Source organism: Pristiophorus japonicus, chromosome 16, assembly GCF_044704955.1.
Source record: "Pristiophorus japonicus isolate sPriJap1 chromosome 16, sPriJap1.hap1, whole genome shotgun sequence".
NCBI classification, from domain to species: domain Eukaryota; kingdom Metazoa; phylum Chordata; class Chondrichthyes; family Pristiophoridae; genus Pristiophorus; species Pristiophorus japonicus.
The window spans coordinates 7,101,364-7,125,208 of record NC_091992.1 but is presented as its reverse complement, the minus strand read 5'-3'; the positions used below and the strand labels follow the sequence as shown (position 1 = coordinate 7,125,208).

General features: G+C 42.0%; 1 protein-coding gene across 3 annotated transcripts in view; it reads left to right on the top strand.

Annotated features, from left to right (window-relative positions):
- Positions 1 to 23,845, top strand: part of brip1 (BRCA1 interacting helicase 1) — a 533,845-nt gene that overhangs the window by 168,903 nt on the left and 341,097 nt on the right. For all 3 annotated transcript variants that reach the window (XM_070856933.1, XM_070856935.1, XM_070856934.1), the window contains exons 15-16: positions 1,668 to 1,827; positions 5,694 to 5,815. In XM_070856933.1, coding sequence (XP_070713034.1) covers positions 1,668 to 1,827; positions 5,694 to 5,815 — 282 coding nt within the window. The remainder of the gene's footprint in view (positions 1 to 1,667; positions 1,828 to 5,693; positions 5,816 to 23,845) is intronic.

The following is a 23,845-nucleotide window of genomic DNA, read 5'->3' as shown; positions in this document are numbered from 1 at the left end:
CCAGATAGCAAAAAAATAAACTATTTTCAAGACAAAAGCAAAATACTGTGCATGCTAGAATCTGGAATAAAAACAGAAAATGCTGGAAATCTCAGCAGGTCAGGCAGCATCTGTGGAGAGGAAGCAGAGTTGATGTTTCGGTCGATGACCCTTCGTCAGAACTGCAAATCTACTCAGCACATCTACCAATAATATATTGGATGCACGTGCAGTCAACTGGTGTCATTATAAATTCCCATGTCCACATTCAAAATGGACGCTGCCTATTTAAACTTACACTGCACCACCAGTAGGCGGGTATAATTACAGCAAGACAGCTCGAGGCAGTTTCTATTTTAAATGTTGACATAGGAATTTATAAAATAAATGCTAAAGACCGAATGCATGACTTTAAAAACTGACTGATGTCTGCATGCTCTGGTCTAATTATTCCCTTGCTGTCTAATCCCACTTAAGCTGAAGACTACACTTGATCTTGGCTCCCCATGTGCAATGCCATGGGATGTCAACTACTTTATAACATTTATAAAAGATCTTTCTAAAATTATGTGATTCATGCTTTGCAATTGAATTTCACACACTTTGAAGTTTTGGAAGTTATTTTGTCCTGCCCCTGTAAATTACTACAGTCATTTATTAATTTAGAGGTTTGGTAAGGCAGCTGGTTCCCAGTCTTCTGCCTGTGTAGAAGTTGCATCCCTTTCTCTGGGAATATGCCTTGCATTTTTTCACATTTGTCATCAAATTAGCAATATCAGGTGATAAAACTTGCTATATGAAAGATGAAGCAGGAGGATCTGTGCCTGCATTCCGAACATGATGTGCAACTATAACAACAACAACTTATTTATATAGCGCCTTTAACATAGTAAAACGTTCCAAGGCGCTTCACAGCAGTGTTATAAGACAAAACAGATAAATTTGACACCGAGTTACATAAGAAGAAATTACAGCAGACAACCAAAAGCTTGGTTATTGAGGTAGGTTTTAAGGAGGAAAGAGGTAGAGAGGCGGAGAGGTTTGGGGAGGGAGTTCCAGTGCTTGGGGCCCAAGCAGCTGAAGGCACGGCCACCAATGGTTGAACAGTTATAATCAGGAATGCTCAAGAGGGCAGAATTGACTGGAAATAGCACTCTTCATGTGCAGTTTTTACCTCCCTGAATTTTCCCTTCCTCCTACAATTACAGGAATTTGAAACCCAAATGTGGCATCATCTTTTGATTTATCTCTGCTTCCCTTTGATTCTTTAAATTCTGTTGGTTTGCTGCAGCATGGGCCTTGGTGGTGTTTCAGTTGGAATTTTTAGTTGTAAAAAAAAATTCCACTACTGGTTTATTGCTACCATACATTTAACATCACTTTTTTGAAACAAAATTTGTGAGGAGTAGAAATTTGCCCAGCTAATGCACAGGTCCATTTTCAGTCTATTTGTAAACATCCTCAGGCTATATTGGATTCCAGATAATAAAATGCTATGACATAAACCCCTGGCACCAAAGTAACATTGTTGTCTTGTTAAATACTCTTCAGAAACATGTGAGCTGTGGTTGTCAACATTCCTGATGATTTAATTTAGTCGTTGGCATCTGTATGTCTTAATCACTGTGAAATTAAATTTACAGTAGCTTCCTATATCCAAAAGAATATTTCTTACCCCTATCTGCCAGATGCTGGACAAGCTAAAAAATCGTTGGATGCTCACAGGATTGTGGGAGAAGCTGGAGGAAATCAAAGCAGTCGTTGTTGAGCCGAAAGGGGGTGACAAAAGTGACTTTGATGGATTGCTGCAGTCCTACTATAATGTTATAAAGGACAGAGGAAGCAAAGGTACATCAGAGGAAAAATATCAGTCATAGTAAATTTACAGAAACGTTTACCTTTTCACCATTTACCGTTAGTGTGTGTGGATTAAACTTCAAATCCATAAGCAGAAGTGAGGCATTATACGGTCATGTCATGTGAAGTTTGATATAGTATACTCTTAAATGTGCGAGTGATTTTTATGTTCATTTGCCAACTAAGGATGTCTTAATTATGTTTCAACACTAAAATGAATATGTGAAAAAAGTCTCATGTATATTATTTTGACTAAAGAACTTAATCAAGAACTGTTATTCATTGAATCAAGTTTGGGTGTGAGGAGTTTTACACCTAATGATATGTTAATTATTAAGTAGAATCATAGCTAATTCCAGTGGCAGCATTGTGGTACTTCCCAACACCTTCCCTGTATCCAGATTAATCCCAGTGCTTTTATCTTCTGAATTATCTGGTAGTTTTCCAATCCTACCTGATATCATCAATACTCATTGCAAGACTAGCTGACAATGCTACAATGCCTGATAGTCAGTAATAATTAGTGAGAGATCTCTACCTCCAATAATGATATATATCTTACTAAAAACTTAGTATGTACTTGCTGTCCAAAAATCATACTTCCTGTTGTGATGATTTTTGTCACACTTTTGTGCTAACACATCCCTATCAACATTTAGTATTGAATTCTTCTATGTCAATGTCATAATTCCATCCTTAGGCTAATAGCTTTGGCATCTAAGTGGCTCTGTCCAATTCCTCAAGCCTTGAAAGTCCATCTTTTAGCCACTAGATGGATCTATATCACATTTCTGAACACTTTTTCTCAGCTTAGTCGCCATCTTACTTTTTGCTTCCATGTATTTATTTATTAATTTCATACTATTTTTACATACTCTCGCTCTCTCAAGCTTTTCCTCATCACTCACTGCTACCAGCTCCTTCCCTTGTTTCACTGGTTCTCACAACCACTCACTGTCCATTTTACTCTGGACTATTTTACGTCCTGCTGCCCATTGCTTATTGCCCCAGTATCAGTCTCCTCGGCTGTCTGACCTGTAGCTTCCAGAAGCTTGCGGTTGTATCACCTCCTGTCCCAGCCACCACAGGCCGTGGCCGTTTGTGTTCCAGGTGCCTCTCCACACCCATTGCTCTTGGACACCATGACAGGGGACGAGGAGGAAAGAGAGAAGGTGGAAAGGAAAAAAATAGAAGGGAAAGGAGAATGGCATCACATCCTTGGCTATCTGTACTCCCAGTGCTTGCTTGCATCTGTTGCTGTGGCACGCCATCATGGGTCTTGGCTGTTTGGCATGGATGTCGGAATTTATAATGGAATCACTGACAGGAAGTGCATGTAACTGCAAGATTTTTAATATTTCAAGAATTGTTAAATATTCCACTGCAATATTGTCATCATGGGTTTGCCGTTATCTAAAGCTTCAGAACAGATTGCAGGAACCCACCATACCACCACTTCTTCTCCAACTCTTCCCCCTCTTGCACTAGCATGCATTAAAGCTCTTGAGACTTCCTGTTTGCAACATTTGTTTCCATCGTACCATGATTCAGTGATGCTTTTGTGACATTTCGGAGCGCCTAGAGGTAATGCCGAGGGTATGACGATAAGGCCTGATTCTGTTACTTTGCGTAGGTAAAGAAAGAACTTGCATTTCGACTGCAGCTTTCATGTCCTCGGGACTAATACTTGCCATTCTGACCTACCACCACTAGTGGTACTGCCCACTCCCAGTTTTGTCTCCCGCCTGCATTTACTAGAATAATTAAAGCTGAAAGGATTTGGAGGCTTTAGGGAAACTCTTTTATCTTCTCTATTGTTCCATTAGGAATTGATATTTTGCTACTTACTGTAGCTTCCCCAATTTAGCGATTTGTGTATTTGTACTTGAGATTCCTTTGTTCTTCTACCCCACCTAGACTTGCACCCTCCAAGTAATGGGGCAGAAATCCCGGCCTTCCCGGCTCCGTACAGGGTGTGTACGGATCCAGGAAGGCATCGCAAAAGCCGGTTTTCGGCACGCAATGCGCATGTGCCTAAAACCGGCTTTTACGATCTGTGAAGCTCTGGCTTGACAGATCCTCCGTATCCCCACAGCCAGGACATTCGCACGGGCAAGATTGCGATATTTACCCATCTCTTGCCCAGCGAATGTCCTGAAAACTCTTGCGCCTGGCAAAAGCAGGCTACTTTTACCAGCATAAGAGTTTTAAAACATACAAAAACATATAACAATAAAAATTTAAAAACACATTTTAATGTTAAAAACCCTGCCCACTAAGGTAAGTTTATTTTTAATCCTAATTACAAAACTTTTTTTTTTTAAATCGGGAAAAAAAATATTTTTTCTATGACATTTATTAACTTTAATTTCAATTAATTTTAATTATGTGACGTGTTTTTTATTTTTTATTATTGTGTTCAGCATGTTTGTTTTTTTTCTCATTAATAGCAATAAGAACTCATAGAGTTCCCATTGCTATTAATGAGAATACTTTACCTGATTGGTCATGCGGTCACATGTGACTGCACCATTTGTGTTGGAACCTGGAGGACGGGCGTGCGCTCCGCAGCGCGGGAAGAGGAGGCCTCCCCATCGCAATCCCAGGCGCCTCTGGGACCACCAGGTAAATCTGTAAAAATTCTCCGGTTGGAGGCATTCGTTCGAAAGAAGCCTCCAACCGGAATTTCAGGGCCAATAAGTGACCTCCCTATTCTTCCTACCAACATATAATGCCTTACATTTATCTGCATTGAACTTTATTTGCCAATTAAATGCCCATTCTGCAAGTTTACTAATGTCCTCCTGTAATTTGTTGCACTCCTCCTCAGTATTGACTTTCGCCCCCAATTTGGTGTCATCTGCAAATTTAGAAATTGTGTTTTTGATTCCAAAGTCTAGATCGTTAATATAAATTGTGAACAACAGTGATCCCAGTACTGATCCTTGTGGAACACCACTACCCACCTTATGCCACTGCGAGTAGCTACCTTTTACCTCTACTCTCTGCTTTCTGTCTTGGGGCAAGCTAGCTTATCCATTCTGCTACTTCTCCCCTGACTCAGCATTCTCTGACCTGATCATCATTCAGTGACCAGTGCTGCAATTATGTGAATGCCAGTTAGAACAATGCTGGCCTCTGCTCCAATGGCTCTTACAGAAGAGCAGCCTGCTGATGTGGAACTGTACCTCAATGTGAATCAATACCTTCAGGTAAGGAGGCTAGAAAACTGGAAGAAACAGCCCAGAAGATTACACTTACGTTAGATTTGGTTAGTTAAGTAAGGTGTCTTAGCTGTGTGTGTGTGTGTGTGTGTGTGTGTGTGTGTGTGTGTGTGGGGTGGGGGGTAGGAATTGACATTGTGCTGTACTTGTCCCATGACGGGTGATTCATTTGTTGCATGAATGAGCCATTAGTTGGGGAAAGTATCCCAATTTGAAGATGCAAGAGGAGCCCTGATCACATTTGCTGTGGATCTTTGCTGAAGGACAGATCGGTTGAAACTTGCTATATCAAATGGGCAACATAAACCTTCTGTTGTAGCATACTAGTTTTTTATTGCATAGCTCTCACCAAAAAAAATCCTAACAATTATTTTAGACGTTTTACACATCTGTAACAATAAGGTCTGTACGTTTGTGGAATTAACTGAGATGTGGTGTAATGACCAAAACCAGTGCAGACTAAGCCACATATATGATGGACTAAAATGACTGAAGTTTGCTGAACCTTTTAGCCCCAAGTCAAAATGTTTAGATATCCATTTTAGTAATCTTTTGCGAACTGATTTATGTTTACCCTTTTAACCTTCCTTTTGGTGCAGCGCCTTGATTTTTTTTTTCTGTTTTTGTTCTTAGGTGGAGCTCTCTTGGTAGCTGTTTGCAGGGGAAAAGTCAGTGAAGGGCTTGATTTCACTGATGATAACGCCCGTGCGGTGGTTACAATAGGAATTCCTTTCCCAAATGTCAAAGACCTCCAGGCAAGTAATCAAAACTAAGGAAGGATGGGCTGCTGAAACCTTTTCACTTGCCAAAAAAAACCCCATAAAAAAGTATAGGTTATAACAAAAATGCCTGCAGGATCACATAAAAAATATGTTTAGTACCGGTGTCTTTGCTGTTGTGAAGTTCATGCAACAACATATCTGTGTGGCATTTTGTCTTCAAAGTCTGTTGGCAGAAATATAATAGTAAATTAATTTAACATTTAAAAAAAAACTAGTCAACAGAATCTACAAAAGTGAACTTTGCACATGGACACTGACCATAATAGGCCAATATCTAGCGATCCAATTTACATGGAAAATTGCAGGAATACTTGAGTTAAAATTCCCATTATAATTTTGTGCGTGCATTCTATAGGTAAAATAATATTTGTATTACTTTATTAGCAATGTTTCCTGATTTTCTTTGCTACAATTGAAAATTATCTGCAAAGCAAACAAATTGGCTGAGATCTGCTACAAGTTTATTCAAAATTGCTTAAAACAAAGCTAACTGATTTTTTTTCATAAAGTTAGACTGGCCTTAGTTGAAAACTTTAATGTTATACTGAAACTTTATTACAATTGAATATGTGAGGGCCAGTTAAAAATGATCTGAGGTACAGGCATTAAAAGGCCAGCATTTCAGCAGTTCTCCTGTATATTTTCAATCTTATACCCCCTTTTCTCATCTCCAGTAAGCCATAACTAAATGACAACAAAGGGTAAATCTCATGCCTAATTTAGCGCTGTGTACTTCGAGTCTGCCTCTCAGATCCTCTTAACTTGAGCTGTTCACATCGTGTTCTTCCACTCTAGATATTTCCCATTATTCCCCTTGATTTGTGAAAGCAAGAAAAATTGCGATTGCAATTGTCGACTGAAATTGGGTTCTTTGTGCAATGTGGCACAGTATAAAGTAGTTGATAGGTTTTTTTGTGTCTCTCAATCACTGCTTAGCTTGGCTTACAAAACAATGATTTTACATTGTAAATTCAACTATATTTCTTTAATAAATCTTTCTTGTTTTTCTTTCTACGTCACCAGCCTGTTCTTTACATAGTTTTTATTTGTATATTTTTTTTCTCTCTGATGTTCTCCCTTCTGCCCCTTCTCCTGAAGATGGCGACTCATGCCAGGGTATAGTCTCACGGGTGGTAGGACCATCCCGTACCTTATTCAATTTGCTGTTATTCTCTGTGGAAATCATCGATGATGGGCTAGACCCTCTCCCTACCTCTCCTCATCCTCCTGTCTGCAGATGCACACAAGCAGGGACAACTGGATTATATCCAGTGTTGGGAATTCTTTCCAGTTTTCTTTGCCTCCTCCCTACACGGAGGATGCTGTGGCAGATGTAAGAATTGTTTCAGTAGCTAAGATTTGCTACCTCATCACAGGAAATGAATCTGAGATTTTGCTGGTCTCTAGGCTGTGTCACAACACACTGTGCATTTACTCACTGAGCCATAATCTTAATGTCTGAAATTCCTATTTGCATTTCGCATGTTTTTCCACCTTGGAATGTAATCAAGGAGTTGTACTTCCCATCTGCAATTCTCTTGACTGTGGTGTGCTAATCTGTCTTGGGCATTGTTGCACATTGCTTAAAGAAAAGCAAAAGGATGTGTCGTACACTACTATGGGAATTTTCCTGTATATGATAGTTATTACTGTTGCTAAATGATTATAACCTTCATTCTACATGGAGCTCATAATTTAATGTTTTCCATATGGTGTAAAGTTGATCTGCCTTTCAGTATTTACATAATTTCTTGTTGGAGGGTCTGAGCCACAGGGGTTAAAGAATGGATTACAGAACTTGCAGATGATTTCCATCCTTTTTTTTGTGGTGGATAGAACGAACAGACAACCATAGTTGCATTTATGTCAACCCTTTTATGTCCTAGGAGGTCTCAAAGTGCTTCCGTCTATTCATTACTTTTGGAATGTAGTCACGTTCTTGTGCAAGCAAACACAGGAGCTATTTAGCATACACCATGGTCCCACGAAAAAGCAAATGACCAATTAATCTGTCTTTGGTGGTGTTGGTTCAATGAGGAATACAAGCCGGGACAGTGGACCTTCCTACTCTTCTTCGCGTCATGCTATGAGATCTTTTGCATTTGAGCAGGAAGTTTAATTTTTCCTCCAATGATGCATTGCTTCTTCAATACTGCACTGGTGTTGGTCTAGATTTTGTACTCGAGTCCTGGAGTGGAGCTTGAGCCCACAACTTGTTGACTCTGAGGCAAGAGTGCTAGCAACTGAGTCAAGCTAACATGCTATTTTTTCTGTGTATAAAACCCTCTTAAGGGCTCAAATAAGGTATTGTAGACCTCTTCCTATTCAGAATCGGTACCCCCATTATATTTCCTTTGTTCAGCTCATCATCTTTGGAGATTTTTAATGCAAGAAATGCCCTACTTGATTGTATCTTTGCGGAAGGCAGAGGAGCTGAATCGGATTGTGATTAGGCTCCTTCACACTAGAATTTTCTCACCAATTTCGTGTTGTTCCTATTTGAAAATTGGTGAACAAATCATTGACAAGAATGTAAAATTCTAGGAGAGCTCTACACTTGGGGCAGCAAGAAGCAAACAGAAGCATCTTGGTTATGTTCTTGGACTAGTAACCCAGAGGCCTGGACTAATAACCATGTAACTACTAGGTTTGTGTAAAAACCCAACTGGTTCACTCATGTCCTATAGGGAAGGTAATCTACTGTCCTTACCTGGTATGGCCTATATATGACTCCAGACCCACAACAATGTATTTGACTCTTAACTGCCCTCTAAAATGGCCTAGCAAGCCACTCAGTTGTACCAAAACATTACGACACACCACACAAACTGCTGCAGTTCAAGAACGTGGCTCACTACCACCTTCTCGAGGGCAATTAGGAATGGGCAATAAATGCCGGCCTTGCCAGCGACGCCCACATCCTGTGAACGAATAAAGAAAAGGGTACTTGGATTCTTCTCAATGCCTTATATAGTCATTTGAAATTTTGAGCAATGGGTGAAAGAGTCAGTGTATCCTTCCTTGTTGCTTGAGGATGTAAACTGGCAAGTCAGTGGCAGCGGGTGGACCGTACAATATTTTCCAAACATCAGTTTAAAACTTTTACTTTTCCCTTTTCTATTTTTTGAGCTGTAAATAATAAGTCTGTGAAAATGGCAGAGCAGTGCAGTTTTTTCTTTGTTTATCATGTCCTTAGCAAGTTGCATTGACCTTTAAGATTTTACTTTCGATCAAACTGTGCACAGGGTTTGAAAAGTGGAGCTGTCACCTTGGGGATTCTTAATGATGATTGACACTTATAGTTCACCTTAGACACAGTGGCATGAAGCATACAGCAGTGATGTACCTCCAGGGAAGCTGTTTGATTTTTTTCACTTCTGCTTGGCTGGCAGTAGATTGAATTTGCTGTTCATAAGAGAGTTTTGGTTGCATTAGATTTTAATCATGTCACTTGTTCAGAATCCCTGGAAGCAACCGGGATTGAGATGAGTAGATGAGACCAGGGTAAATTTGCACCATGATTTCTTGAAGCATAAAGTTTTGTGTTTGTCAAAATGCCGCATGCTATGCTACTATTCACTGCAAGTGCCTGTCCCTTACCTGAGCACTGTCAAAATTGGACAGTTTGGAGAAAAATATTGTGGCAACTACACAAGCAAACACTTGGAGCAAGAAACTCTTAATACATCTCGATGCAAATCTGGTTATTTGGAATTTATTCACTTTGGTGAAAATATCTCCCTCTGCTCACTAATGAGGACTTCATTTTCTAATTTTATAAGTGTTGGGGGCCAAATGGCCTCTTTCGGCGCTGTATCATTCTATGAATCTTCTATGATCTCTATGGATTCAGCTGAAAAGGCACTAGGGGTACCACAGATGGCTTCAGCACCCTTGAGTTAGTGAGGGAGTAATTAGCCAGATTTCCAAGTGTTGGTTGCTAGCCATTGACTCCCTTTGACTAGCTCATCTACATAGATGTGGGGTGACAATTCTGATTTTGTGAAATTTAGTGAAAAAGTAGATGTGAATCTAAGTGCTTCACTACTTTATAGTCACGGCAATTTCCAATTATGTGTTCCAATCAAGAATGTAGTATCACTTCCCTTCTTAACATCTTTCTTTATCTGCTGCTGCTCTTCCACCAATTTGATTACTGCCTGCCCTTTGCAGTTACAATCTTTTATAGTATATTGCAACTTTTATGTTGGAGCAGAGCTGCATTGTATAGGACCTGCATACTAATACCTCCGATCTTAACTTGCATCATCTCTTGCAAACAATAATACAATGGAGCTAGCAGCAAGCAATGTCTGCAGTCTAACTATGGTTTAATGTGCATTCAGTGATATGCTGCACGGGTTTCTCATTGAAAATAACATCCAATTCGCTCTCTTAACTTATTAGAAATTTCCTTCGGAGTCAGTAGCTAGTGAACAGAGTACATATATGCAGTGATCTCTCTTTCACTTCACAGTGATATGAGTGGGCAGTGTAGTATTGCTACCTCTCTCGCTGCTAAATATGTCCCCGATGCTGCACTGGTTGATGTGTATGCCAGGACATCAGAGAACTATTTGAATCATTTGTGAGATATATGAATCTTTATCTGAACATTAGTCTGTAACGTTAATCCCAAGGTGCCAAAAATGCTTGGATAAGTGTACAGTACTTTTGTTACATTTTTAATGATTTTTGTTTTCAATGTAGCTAAACTTAAATTATTTAGCACCTGAGTGACAGCAGATGAAATGGAAAATGCTTTCTGTATGACTTGTTACATGTGGCAATGAAACAAGTTATCACTGCTTTATTGTTTTTTTCTGTTAGACTAGAAAGCTTTATAAATTCATATTACTCAATTACTTGTTCTCTAACACCAGCACTGACACATTACATTAACTAAAAGATAGTACATTACTCTGGTTTGATTGCATTTATGTCCAGATTTTTTTTTAAGTATGCTTTACATTTTTTTTCAGTTTTGTGCCAGTTTCTCCCTGCAGGAGTCCCTTGCTGCCTGCTCTCTTCCTTCAACCAGGAAGGCAGATGATTTCGAGCACAGACTCTTCACAGTGTCCATCAGTGACTCTATAATTGTCTGATGGTAGGTGCACTTGTAGCAATCATAGATACCAACCATTTCGATAATGCTATTTTTATTCATTTCCATTCCAAGTGAAAAAGGAACGGCAGTAATCATGGGGGATTTTAACCTACATATCGATTGGTCAAATCAAATCGCACAGGGTAGCCTGGAGGAGGAATTCATAGCAATGCATACGTGATTGTTTTTTAGAACAGTATGTTACAGAACCTACAAGGGAACAATCTATCTTAGATCTGGTCCTGTGTAATGAGACAGGAATAATAAACTATCTCCGAGTAAAAGATCCTCTCGGAATGAGTGATCACAGTATGGTTGAATTTGTAATACAGATTGAGGGTGAGGAAGTAGTGTCTCAAACGAGCGTACTATGCTTAAACAAAGGGGACTACAGTGGGATGAGGGCAGAGTTGGCTAAAGTAGACTGGAAACACAGACTAAACGGTGGCACAATTGAGGAACAGTGGAGGACTTTTAAGGAGCTCTTTCATAGTGTTCAACAAAAATATATTCCAGTGAAAAAAAAGGGCGGTAAGAGAAGGGATAACCAGCCGTGGATAACCAAGGAAATAAAGGAGAGTATCAAATTAAAAACCAATGCGTATAAGGTGGCCAAGGTTAGTGGGAAAGTGACAAAGAATGACTAAGAAAGCAATAAAGAAAGGAAAGATAGATTACGAAAGTAAACTTGCACAAAATATAAAAACAGATAGTAAAAGCTTTTACTGATATATAGAATGGAAAACATAGAAACATAGAAAATAGGTGCAGGAGCAGGCCATTCAGCCCTTCTAGCCTGCACCGCCATTCAATGAGTTCATGGCTGAACATGAAACTTCAGTACCCCATTCCTGCTTTCTCGCCATATCCCTTGATCCCCCGAGTAGTAAGGACTTCATCTAACTCCCTTTTGAATATATTTAGTGAATTGGCCTCAACTACTTTCTGTGGTAGAGAATTCCACAGGTTCACCACTCTCTGGGTGAAGAAGTTTCTCCTCATCTCGGTCCTAAATGGCTTACCCCTTATCCTTAGACTGTGACCCCTGGTTCTGGACTTCCCCAACATTGGGAACATTCTTATTCCATCTAACCTGTCTTAAACCCATCAGAATTTTAAATGTTTCTATGAGGTCCCCTCTCATTCTTCTGAACTCCAGTGAATATAAGCCCAGTTGATCCAGTCTTTCTTGATAGGTCAGTCCCACCATCCCGGGAATCAGTCTGGTGAATCTTCGCTGCACTCTCTCAATAGCAAGAATGTCCTTCCTCAAGTTAGGAGACCAAAACTGTACACAATACTCCAGGTGTGGCCTCACCAAGGCCCTGTACAACTGTAGCAACACCTCCCTGCCCCTGTACTCAAATCCCCTCGCTATGAAGGCCAACATGCCATTTGCTTTCTTAACCGCCTGCTGTACCTGCATGCCAACCTTCAATGACTGATGTACCATGACACCCAGGTCTCGTTGCACCTCCCCTTTTCCTAATCTGTCACCATTCAGATAATAGTCTGTCTCTCTGTTTTTACCACCAAAGTGGTTAACCTCACATTTATCCACATTATACTTCATCTGCCATGCATTTGCCCACTCACCTAACCTATCCAAGTCACTCTGCAGCCTCATAGCATCCTCCTCGCAGCTCACACTGCCACCCAACTTAGTGTCATCCGCAAATTTGGAGATGCTGCATTTAATCCCCTCGTCTAAATCATTAATGTACAATGTAAACAGCTGGGGCCCCAGCACAGAACCTTGCGGTACCCCACTAGTCACTGCCTGCCATTCTGAAAAGTACCCATTTACTCCTACTCTTTGCTTCCTGTCTGACAACCAGTTCTCAATCCACGTCAGCACACTACCCCCAATCCCATGTGCTTTAACTTTGCCATTAATCTCTTGTGTGGGACCTTGTCGAAAGCCTTCTGAAAGTCCAAATATACCACATCAACTGGTTCTCCTTTGTCCACTTTACTGGAAACATCCTCAAAAAATTCCAGAAGATTTGTCAAGCATGATTTCCCTTTCACAAATCCATGCTGACTTGGACCTATCATGTCACCATTTTCCAAATGCGCTGCTATGACATCCTTAATAATTGATTCCATCATTTTACCCACTACTGAGGTCAGGCTGACCGGTCTATAATTCCCTGTTTTCTCTCTCCCTCCTTTTTTTAAAAAGTGGGGTTACATTGGCTACCCTCCACTCGATAGGAACTGATCCAGAGTCAATGGAATGTTGGAAAATGACTGTCAATGCATCCGCTATTTCCAAGGCCACCTCCTTAAGTACTCTGGGATGCAGTCCATCAGGCCCTGGGGATTTATCGGTCTTCAATCCCATCAATTTCCCCAACACAATTTCCCGACTAATAAAGATTTCCCTCAGTTCCTCCTCCTTACTTGACCCTCTGACCCCTTTTATATCCGGAAGGTTGTTTGTGTCCTCCTTAGTGAATACCGAACCAAAGTACTTGTTCAATTGGTCTGCCATTTCTTTGTTCCCCGTTATGACTTCCCCTGATTCTGACTGCAGGGGACCTACGTTTGTCTTTACTAACCTTTTTCTCTTTACATACCTATAGAAACGTTTGCAATCCGCCTTAATGTTCCCTGCAAGCTTCTTCTCGTACTCCATTTTCCCTGCCCTAATCAAACCCTTTGTCCTCCTCTGCTGAGTTCTAAATTTCTCCCAGTTCCTGGGTTCGCTGCTATTTCTGGCCAATTTGTATGCCACTTCCTTGGCTTTAATACTATCCCTGATTTCCCTAGATAGCCAAGGTTGAGCCACCTTCCCTTTTTTATTTTTACGCCAGACAGGAATGTACAATTGTTGTAGTTCATCCATGCGGTCTGTAAATGTCTGCCATTGCCCATCCACAGTCAACCCCCTAAGTATCATTCGCCAATCTATCCTAGCCAATTCACGCCTCATACCTTCAAAGTTACCCTTCTTTAAGTTCTGGACCATGGTCTCTGAATTAACTGTTTCATTCTCCATCCTAATGCAGAATTCCACCATATTATGGTCACTCTTCCCCAAGGGGCCTCGCACAATGAGATTGCTAATTAATCCTCTCTCATTACACAACACCCAGTCTAAGATGGCCTCCCCCCTAGTTGGTTCCTCGACATATTGGTCTAGAAAACCATCCCTTATGCACTCCAGGAAATCCTCCTCCAACGTGTTGCTTCCAGTTTGGCTAGCCCAATCTGTGTGCATATTAAAGTCACCCATTATAACTGCTGCACCTTTATTGCATGCACCCCTAATTTCCTGTTTGATGCCCTCCCCAACATCACTACTACTGTTTGGAGGTCTGTACACAACTCCCACTAACGTTTTTTGCCCTTTGGTGTTCTGCAGCTCTACCCATATAGATTCCACATCATCCAAGCTAATGTCTTTCCTAACTATTGCATTAATCTCCTCTTTAACCAGCAATGCTACCCCACCTCCTTTTCCTTTTATTCTATCCTTCCTGAATGTTGAATACCCCTGGATGTTGAGTTCCCAGCCCTGATCATCCTGGAGCCACGTCTCCGTAATCCCAATCACATCATATTTGTTAACATCTATTTGCGCAGTTAATTCATCCACCTTATTGCGGATACTCCTTGCATTAAGACACAAAGCCTTCAGGCTTGTTTTTTTTAACACCCTTTGCCCTTTTAGAATTTTGCTGTACAGTGGCCCTTTTTGTTCTTTGCCTTGTGTTTCTCTGCCCTCCACTTTTCCTCATCTCCTTTCTGTCTTTTGCTTTTGCCTCCTTTTTGTCTCCCTCTGTCTCCCTGCATTGGTTCCCATCCCCCTGCCATATTAGTTTAACTCCTCCCCAACAGCACTAGCAAACACTCCCCCTAGGACATTGGTTCCGGTCCTGCCCAGGTGCAGACCGCCCGGTTTGTACTGGTCCCACCTCCCCCAGAACCGGTTCCAATGCCCCAGGAATTTGAATCCCTCCCTGCTGCACCACTGCTCAAGCCACATATTCATCTGCGCTATCCTGCGATTCCTACTCTGACTAGCACGTGGCACTGGTAGCAATCCTGAGTGACTAAAGTATATGTTGGTCCCTTAGAAGATGAGAAGGGGGATTTAATAATGGGAATTGTGGAAGTGGCTGAGACCTTAAACAATTATTTTGCTTCGGTCTTCACAGTGAAAGACACAAAAACCATGCCAAAAATTGCTGGTCATAGGAATGTGGGAAGGGAGGACCTTGAGATAATCACTATCACTCGGGGGGTAGTGCCGGACAGGCTACTGGGACTCGAGGTAGACAAGTCCCCTGGTCCTGATGAAATGCATCCTAGGGTATTAAAAGAGATGGCGGAAGTTATAGCAGATGCATTCGTCATAATCTACCAAAATTCTCTGGACTCTGGGGAGGTACCAGCAGATTGGAAAGCAGCTAATGTAACGCCTCTGTTTAAAAAAGGGGGCAGACAAAAGGCAGGTACCTATAGGCCGGTTAGTTTAACATCTGTAGTGGGGAAAATGCTTCAAGCTATCATTAAGGAAGAAATGGCGGGACATCTAGATAAGAATAGTGCAATCAAGCAGAAGCAACATGGATTCATGAAGGGGAAATCATGTTTAACTAATTTACTGGAATTCTTTGAGGATAAAACGAGCATGGTGGATAGAGGTGTACCGATGGATGTGGTGTATTTAGATTTCCAAAAGGCATTCGATAAGGTGCCACACAAAAGGTTATTGCAGAAGATAAAGGTACGCGGAGTCAGAGGAAATGTATTAGCATGGATAGAGAATTGGCTAGCTAACAGAAAGCAGATAGTTGGGATAAATGGGTCCTTTTTGGGTTGGAAATCGGTGGTTAGTGGTGTGCCACAGGGATCGGTGCTGGGACCACAACTATTTACAATATACATAGATGACCTGGAAGAGGGCACAGAGTGCAGTGTAACAACATTTGCAGATGGCACAAAGATTAATGGGAAAGCGGGTTGTGTAGAGGACACAGAGAGGCTGCAAAGAGATTTGGATAGGTTAAGCGAATGGGCTAAGGTTTGGCAGATGGAATACAATGTCGAAAAATGTGAGGTCATCCACCTTGGGGGGAGAAAAAAGTAAAAGGAAATATTATTTGAATGGGCAGAAATTACAACATGCTGCGGTGCAGAGGGACCTGGGGGTCCTTGTGCATGAATCCCAAAAAGTTAGTTTGCAGGTGCAGCAGGTAATCAGGAAGGCGAATAAAATATTGGCCTTCATTGCGAGAGGGATGGAGTACAGAAGCAGGGAGGTCCTGCTGCAACTGTATAGGGTATTGGTGAGGCCGCACCTGGAGTACTTCGTGCAGTTTTGGTCACCTTACTTAAGGAAGGATATACTACCTTTGGAGGGGGTACAGAGACGATTCACTTGGCTGATTCCGGAGATGAGGGGGTTACCTTATGATGATAGATTGAGTAGACTGGGTCTTTACTCGTTGGAGTTCAGAAGGATGAGGGGTGATCTTATAGAAACATTTAAAATCATGAAAGGGATAGACAAGATAGAGGCAGAGAGGTTGTTTCCACTGGTCGGGGCGACTAGAACTAGGGGGCACGGCCTTAAAATACGGGGGAGCCAATTTAAAACAGAGTTGAGAAGGAATTTCTTCTCCCAGAGGGTTGTGAATCTGTGGAATTCTCTGGCCAAGGAAGCAGTTGAGGCTAGCTCATTGAATGTATTCAAGTCACGGATAGATAGATTTTTAACCAATAAGGGAATTGAGGGTTACGGGGAGCGCGCGGGTAAGTGGAGCTGAGTCCACGGCCAGATCAGCCATGATCTTGTTGAATGGCGGAGCAGGCTCGAGGGGCTGGATGGCCTACTCCTGTTCCTAATTCTTATGTTCTTATTTATATCGTGCCTTTCACAACCTCGGGGTGTCCCAAAGCACTTTGCCACCAATGAAGTGCTTTTGAAGTATTGTCACTGTTGTCATATAGGAAAAGTGGCAGCCAATTTGTGCACAGCAAGCTCCCACAAGCAGCAATGTGATAATGACCAGATGATCTCTTTTTTTATATTTGATTGAGGGATCAATATTGGACAAAACACTGGGGAGAACTCCCCAGCTGTTCTTTCAAATAGTGCCATGGGTCCTTTTGCACGCTACTGAGAGAGCAGACAGGCCCTCGGTTTAATGTCCCATCCAAAAGATGGCGCCTCTGACAGTGCGGCGCTCCCTCAGTACTGCACTGGGCGTACTGATTTTTGTGCTTGAGTCTCTTGAGTGGGACTTGAACCCACAGCCTTTTGACTCAGGTGCGAGTACTGCCCATGGTTGATGCACAGTATGGACATACATACAGTTTGTTGCAAATGAACATTTTTTTCATATTTATTTCATTTTCTTTGGGAATAAAGACGACTCACTGCTGACACACAGAGGAATTTTAGTTCATCTTTTTTTATGGTTGAATAAGATAATTAATTTTAAATAGTTAGGATATAATTGACACATTTATGTAAATGCAGTTAGTGTTGCACTTTTGGCCAGTGTGAGACACAAAAGCTGCACGCCACACACTGGCATTTTCCGGCGTGTGGCTAACATTTGCTATTACATTGGTTACCTGAGGTGGAGTGAAATGGCTCTGTATGTTGGCGCTTACTGAATCTTTCTTATGCCAACTTCAACAAGCCCCTTACACAAGATTTATACTCTTATTTTCAAAACCTCTCTATCACTATTGCAAAACAGCAAAGTAAACATAATTTGCCTTGACAGATTGCAACATGTGTCAGGCTTGAAGTCAAGGAAGGCAATTTTTGTGACACGAGTTGTCTTCTTCATCATTGTCTTGCATTGGCCTTTGGCTGACATAGTTCAGGAGCATTTTGCAACTATTGTGTTTGATCTGAGGGAGTTTGTCTTCTGTTTGATGCAGTACTGTCAAGAGTTTTCCACACAGTCACACTTTTAGTGTCAGATTCTGCCCCAAAGTTGATTATATTGCTTAATCATTGTCTCAGTTCGTATGGTATGGATTTGTGTCTTGTCTGGTGCACAACTACAGTTATTTTACACCAGTGTTAGTTAAGAGTAGTAGTTAAACAGCTGCATACACAGTCATATCCTGCGGGTCGAAGTAAAAGTCGAAAGCGATCTACCTGTATTTACTTGACGGGTATAGTTGGTTGATTGCACAATAAAAATATTAGTTCATCTTTCTTTATGGTTCAGTACTATGTTCATTTTATCCACTATTGATTACAGAGTTTAGTGTGTATGTTACATATATATATATGTATGTGTGTGTGTGTATGTATGTATATACATGGCCGCCTTCAATCTTACAAAGGCCTTCGACACTGTCAACCGCGAGGGTCTATGGAGCGACCTCCTCCGTTTCGAATGCCCCCAAAAGTACGTCACCATACTCCGCCTGCTCCACGACGACATGCAAGCCGTGATTCTTACCAACGGATCCATCACAGACCCAATTCATGTCCAGACCGGGGTCAAGCAGGGCTGCGTCATCGCCCCAAATCTCTTCTCAATCTTCCTCGCTGCCATGCTCCATCTCACAGTTGATAAGCTCCCCGCTGGAGTGGAACTAAACTACAGAACCAGTGGGAAGCTATTCAACCTTTGCCGTCTTCAGGCCAGGTCCAAGACCACTCCAACCTCTGTCGTCGAGCTACAGTACGCGGATGACGCCTGCGTCTGTGCACACGCACAGGCTGAACTCCAGGACATAGTCGATGTATTTACCGAGGCGTATGAAAGCATGGGCCTTACGTTAAACATTAGTAAGACAAAGGTCCTCCACCAGCCTGTCCTCGCCGCACAGCACTGCCCCCCAAACATCAAGATCCACGGCGTGGCCCTGGACAACGTGGGCCACTTGTATCTCGGGAGCCTCCTATCAACAAGAGTAGGCATTGATGATGAGATCCAACACCGCCTCCAGTGCGCCAGTGCAGCCTCCGGCCGCCTGAGGAAAAGAGTGTTTGAAGATCAGTCCCTCAAAACTGTCACCAAGCTCATGGTCTACATGGCTGTAGTAATACCCGCTCTCCTGTATGGCTCAGAGACGTGGACCATGTACAGTAGACACCTCGAGTTGCTCGAGAAATACCACCAGTAATGTCTCCGCAAGATCCTGCAAATCCCCTGGGAGGACAGACGCACAAACATTAGCGTCCTCGTCCAGGCCAACATCCCCAGCATTGAAGCACTGACCACACTTGATCAGCTCTGCTGAGCAGGTCACGTAGTCCGCATGCCAGACACGAGACTCCCAAAGCAAGCATTCGACTCAGAACTCGTCCACGGCAAACGAGCCAAAGGCAGGCAGAGGAAACGTTACAAGGACACCCTCAAAGCCTCCCTAATAAAGTGCGACATCCCCACTGACACCTGGGAGTCCTTGGCCATAGACCGCCCGAAGTGGAGGAAGTGCATTCGGGAGGGTGCTGAGCTCTTCGGGCGCTGAGCTCCTTGAGTATCGTCGCCGAGGGCATGCAGAAATCAAGCGCAGGCAGCGGAAGGAGCGTGCGGCAAACCAGGCTCCCTGCCCACCCTTACCATCAATGACTATCTGTCCGACCTGTGACAGAGACTGTGGTTTTTGTATTGGACTGTACAGCCACCTCAGAACTCATGCTAAGGGTGGAAGCAAGTCTTCCTCGATTCCGAGGGACTGCCTATGATGATGATGATGATGATATATTATACATAAATAAATTAAGCTGATGATTGCGAAAGATTTGGAGTAAACAAATATACTGTTCTTCAGTTGTTATACCACATATACTATACATAAAATAACCTTCCTGATAAAGTGCGACATCCCCACTGACACCTGGGAGTCCCTGGCCCAAGACCGCACCTAAGTGGAGGAAGTGCATCCGAGAGGGCACTCAGCACCTCGAGTCTCAATGCCGAGAGCATGCAGAAATCAAGCGCAGGCAGCGGAAAGAGCGTGCGGCAAACCAGTCCCACCCACCCCTTCCTTCAACTACTATCTGTCCCACCTGTGACAGAGTCTGTGGCTCTCTTATTAGACTGTTCAGCCACCAAAGAACTCACTTCAGGAGTGGAAGCAAGTCTTCCTCGATTCCGAGGGACTGCCTATGATGATGACATAAAATAGCCAGCACTGCACCTTTAAAGAATTTGTTGTCCAGAACCTGGGTGGCCTCTGCCTTTGGTGTTTTATAGGAAGTGTAACTTCACATGGCCATCTGCAATTTTCTGCTATTAATGCCAGGTTCCTGAACACTGCTCATGCCGGCAAAAAATAAAAAGCTTTGTCTTGTTATTGGTTTGAAGGTTATTGTAATTTCTGCTAAGTTTGTCCCTTCTCTTCCATTCATCCTTCACAAAATAAATTTCATTTCAGTTTCATGCCAACTCCTTGTTTTAAAATCTTGTAGAAAAATCTTTCTTGTATAATTTATCAAACTTTATCTGGTGGTTTCTTCAGGGTTATGACTTCACTGCCAATTTTCTCCCCATCTTCTGTCCAGAAGCCATTAGTTGTTTGCTGGGTTATGGTTCTGCATGCAATGGGTGCCCTCCCAACATTTTATATGTGTGAACCTAGACAATGAGTGCTGGCAAGCTATTAAATGATAGAACATCACAGCTGACCTTGATCTTCCCCTCATCCAACATCCACATGTGCACTTGCAGGAGGGATTGTTGTATCGTGATTTGATTTTCTCTTCCCTCAACAAGCCTATTGAGAGTGCCCCTACTGCTATTCTGGCAGAGTTCACCTAACTCAGCACAGACCAGGAATTGAATTGCGTTTTCCTGATCTATACTGACTGCCATAATAAACTGAATCATCAAAGGGAGTCCATTGCATGCTAGTTTTATCGGAGTTGATCAGAAAGTATATTGCCAGAATTCCTATGTCCAAGAATCGCAAGTCCGGGAGTAACAATAATTGTTCTCCCTCCACGTCATGCTCCTGTAGTGAGATGTTAGCGAGTCACTCAAGGACTCTTTCGGCGTAACACATAAGTTGAAATCTTTCTTGATCGAGTCTGCTCTATCATCACCAGTTAAGTTTGTATTGGATAAATCTCCATTGTGGCTTTAGAACCCCAAGGAATGGGATTCCTATCCTTGTTAATTGTGACTGAGGTCTCCTATTCTGTAGTTTACTTTAACTTTGGCTGAGAAACTGAGCAAGACATTCTTATCATAAGCCATTTCTTCAGCCATCATCCTTGCGCTCTGTAAAACTTCTGTCAAGGGTTCTTTCCAAGTACTACTTTGTTATGGAGAAATCAAGCTTTGAACACTACCTGGGAGAAGCCAATGCTTTATTTTGTTACACACTTTACACCACTGGAACTGGTCAACTTGGCAATAAACCTAATTAGTTGACTGTTTTATTTGATTTCCATTATACAAATAATAATAGATCACATTCCAAAAAGAGCATAACCAATTCCTGGTTTACGGTAAAATTGATTTTGACTTCACACATATGTCAAACATTCAGTAAGCTTTACACATGCACAACACCACCATTTTAGTTTGATACAGGGTTTCCCTTTTGGTTGAATGGAATTGTCTTTGGTTTTGCATGGCAGATGCAGTATAATGTGGATAAATGTGAGGTTATCCACTTTGGAGGCAAAAACACGAAGGCAGAATATTATCTGAATGGCGGCAGATTAGGAAAGGGGGAGGTGCAACGAGACCTGGGTGTCATGGGTCATCAGTCATTGAAAGTTGGCATGCAGGTACAGCAGGCAGTGAAGAAGGCAAATGGTATGTTAGCCTTCATAGCTAGGGGATTTGAGTATAGGAGCAGGGAGGTCTTACTGCAATTGTACAGGGCCTTGGTGAGGCCGCACCTGGAATATTGTGTTCAGTTTTGGTCTCCTAATCTGAGGAAGGACGTTCTTGCTATTGAGGGAGTGCAGCAAAGGTTCACCAGACTGATTCCTGGGATGGCGGGACTGACATATGAGGAGAGACTGGATCAACTGAGCCTTTATACACTGGAGTTTAGAAGAATGAGAGGGGATCTCATAGAAACTTACAAGATTCTGACGGGACTGGACAGGTTAGATGCGGGAAGAATGTTCCCGATGATGGGGAAGTCCAGAACTAGGGGACACAGTCTTAGGATAAGGGGTAGGCCATTTAGGACTGAGATGAGGAGAAACTTCTTCACTCAGAGAGTTGTTAACCTGTGGAATTCCCTACTACAGAGAGTTGTTGATGCTAGTTCATTGGATATATTCAAGAGGGAGTTAGATATGGCCCTTATGGCTAAAGGGATCAAGGGGTATGGAGAGAAAGCAGGAAAGGGGTACTGAGGGAATGATCAACCATGATCTTGAATGGTGGTGCAGGCTCGAAGGGCCGAATGGCCTACTGCTGCACCTATTTTCTATGTTTACCCGTCTGGGTTTTTAGCTAATGGTTCACATAAAACGTGGATTGCACTGTAGTACAGGTATGTATTCCTCATAAACAAGCATAGAAGGAAGTGCAAAAGCAGATTTCTAATCGGTGACTCTATTTTCTTGGAAATATTGGTTTCCCATCACTGCCATGCTCTTGGGTTGAAGTTTGTTTCTCATTTCATTGGGTGGTTCAAGGGTTGATTGAAGATGACTGACTTGTTCAGTTATTGTAGAAGTATTACTGCAGAAGTATTCAAGAGGAATTCTCACCAATGCTCTCTTTAAAAGTCAAAAGTTGAAAAGAATTATGTTTAAATGGGTCACTCTTTTTTTCCCTCCTCTGGTCTCAGAACATTTGCCTATTGATGCATCTTTCTGGTCTTGCACAGGTACATAGGTATGGAAATGCGCCATTATTTATTATAATGCTAATTGCACTATCTCAAGGCGGTTTCCTTTATCTCAAGGGGGTTGGGATACAAAGGGAAGGAAGTTATGCTTCAATTGTACAGAGCCTTGGTCAAATCCCATCTGATCAGACCTAGCAGCAACATCTTTTTGGAGAAGTGAGTTCGAGATATCCACTACCCCTTGTGTGGCAAAGGTGTTTCCTGATTTTACTCCTAAATGGTCTGTCTCTATTTTTAAGATTGTGTTCCCTTGTTCTGGATTCCTCCACCAGAGGAAACAATTGCTCTCTACTCTATTGAATCCCTTAATAATTTTACTCACCCCATCAACCTTCTAACCTCAAGGGATTACAAGCCAAGTTTATGCTACCTGTTCTCATATCCTTTGAACACTGGTGTAATTCTGGCGAATCTACAAGTACCCCTGCCCAGGCCAATAGTGGGCCGAGAGATTGTTTTCCTTATCCCTGACTTTTCTTATGTTATGAAACACTACTTCTATGATCAACTTTTGGTTGATTTGGGTGCGCCATCAAGCCACACTTGAGGGACTACCTCATCAGTTTTTCATGTTTTAGAACATTCACAGGTTTCTGCTAATCATCAGTTAGCCATTTTTACCTTCTGAATCACTTCATATAGTTTCAACAATACACTATATTTAGTTCTGAATCGTTTAAGACAAGGCACAGACATTCTTTGACTTCACACAGTTAAAATGCATCTTTTCCAGCATTTACACAGCCAAATGTCCAACATGTTCCGCTGCAGGAACAGTTTTTAAAATGATGCATCACACTGCTGTGACCTGAACAGTGTCCAGTTACATCTTTTAAATTTTGATTTTAGCTTTTTAGTCTAAGCTTTTCAAGGCATTGCATCTGTAGCTGAGAAAGCTGTCAGGTTGGTCAACCTGTGCTTGGCAATTAAGCCAGTACAGAAGATATTAAGAATGAGCTTAAAGCCAGAAATAACTAAGGCAAAAAAATCACTTGAGCATATTGTCATTTTGCTTACAGGTCATAGGCATCAGGTTGCTTGTAGTTTTTTCATGGCTACTAACCCAGTCAATTTGGCTATTGGCA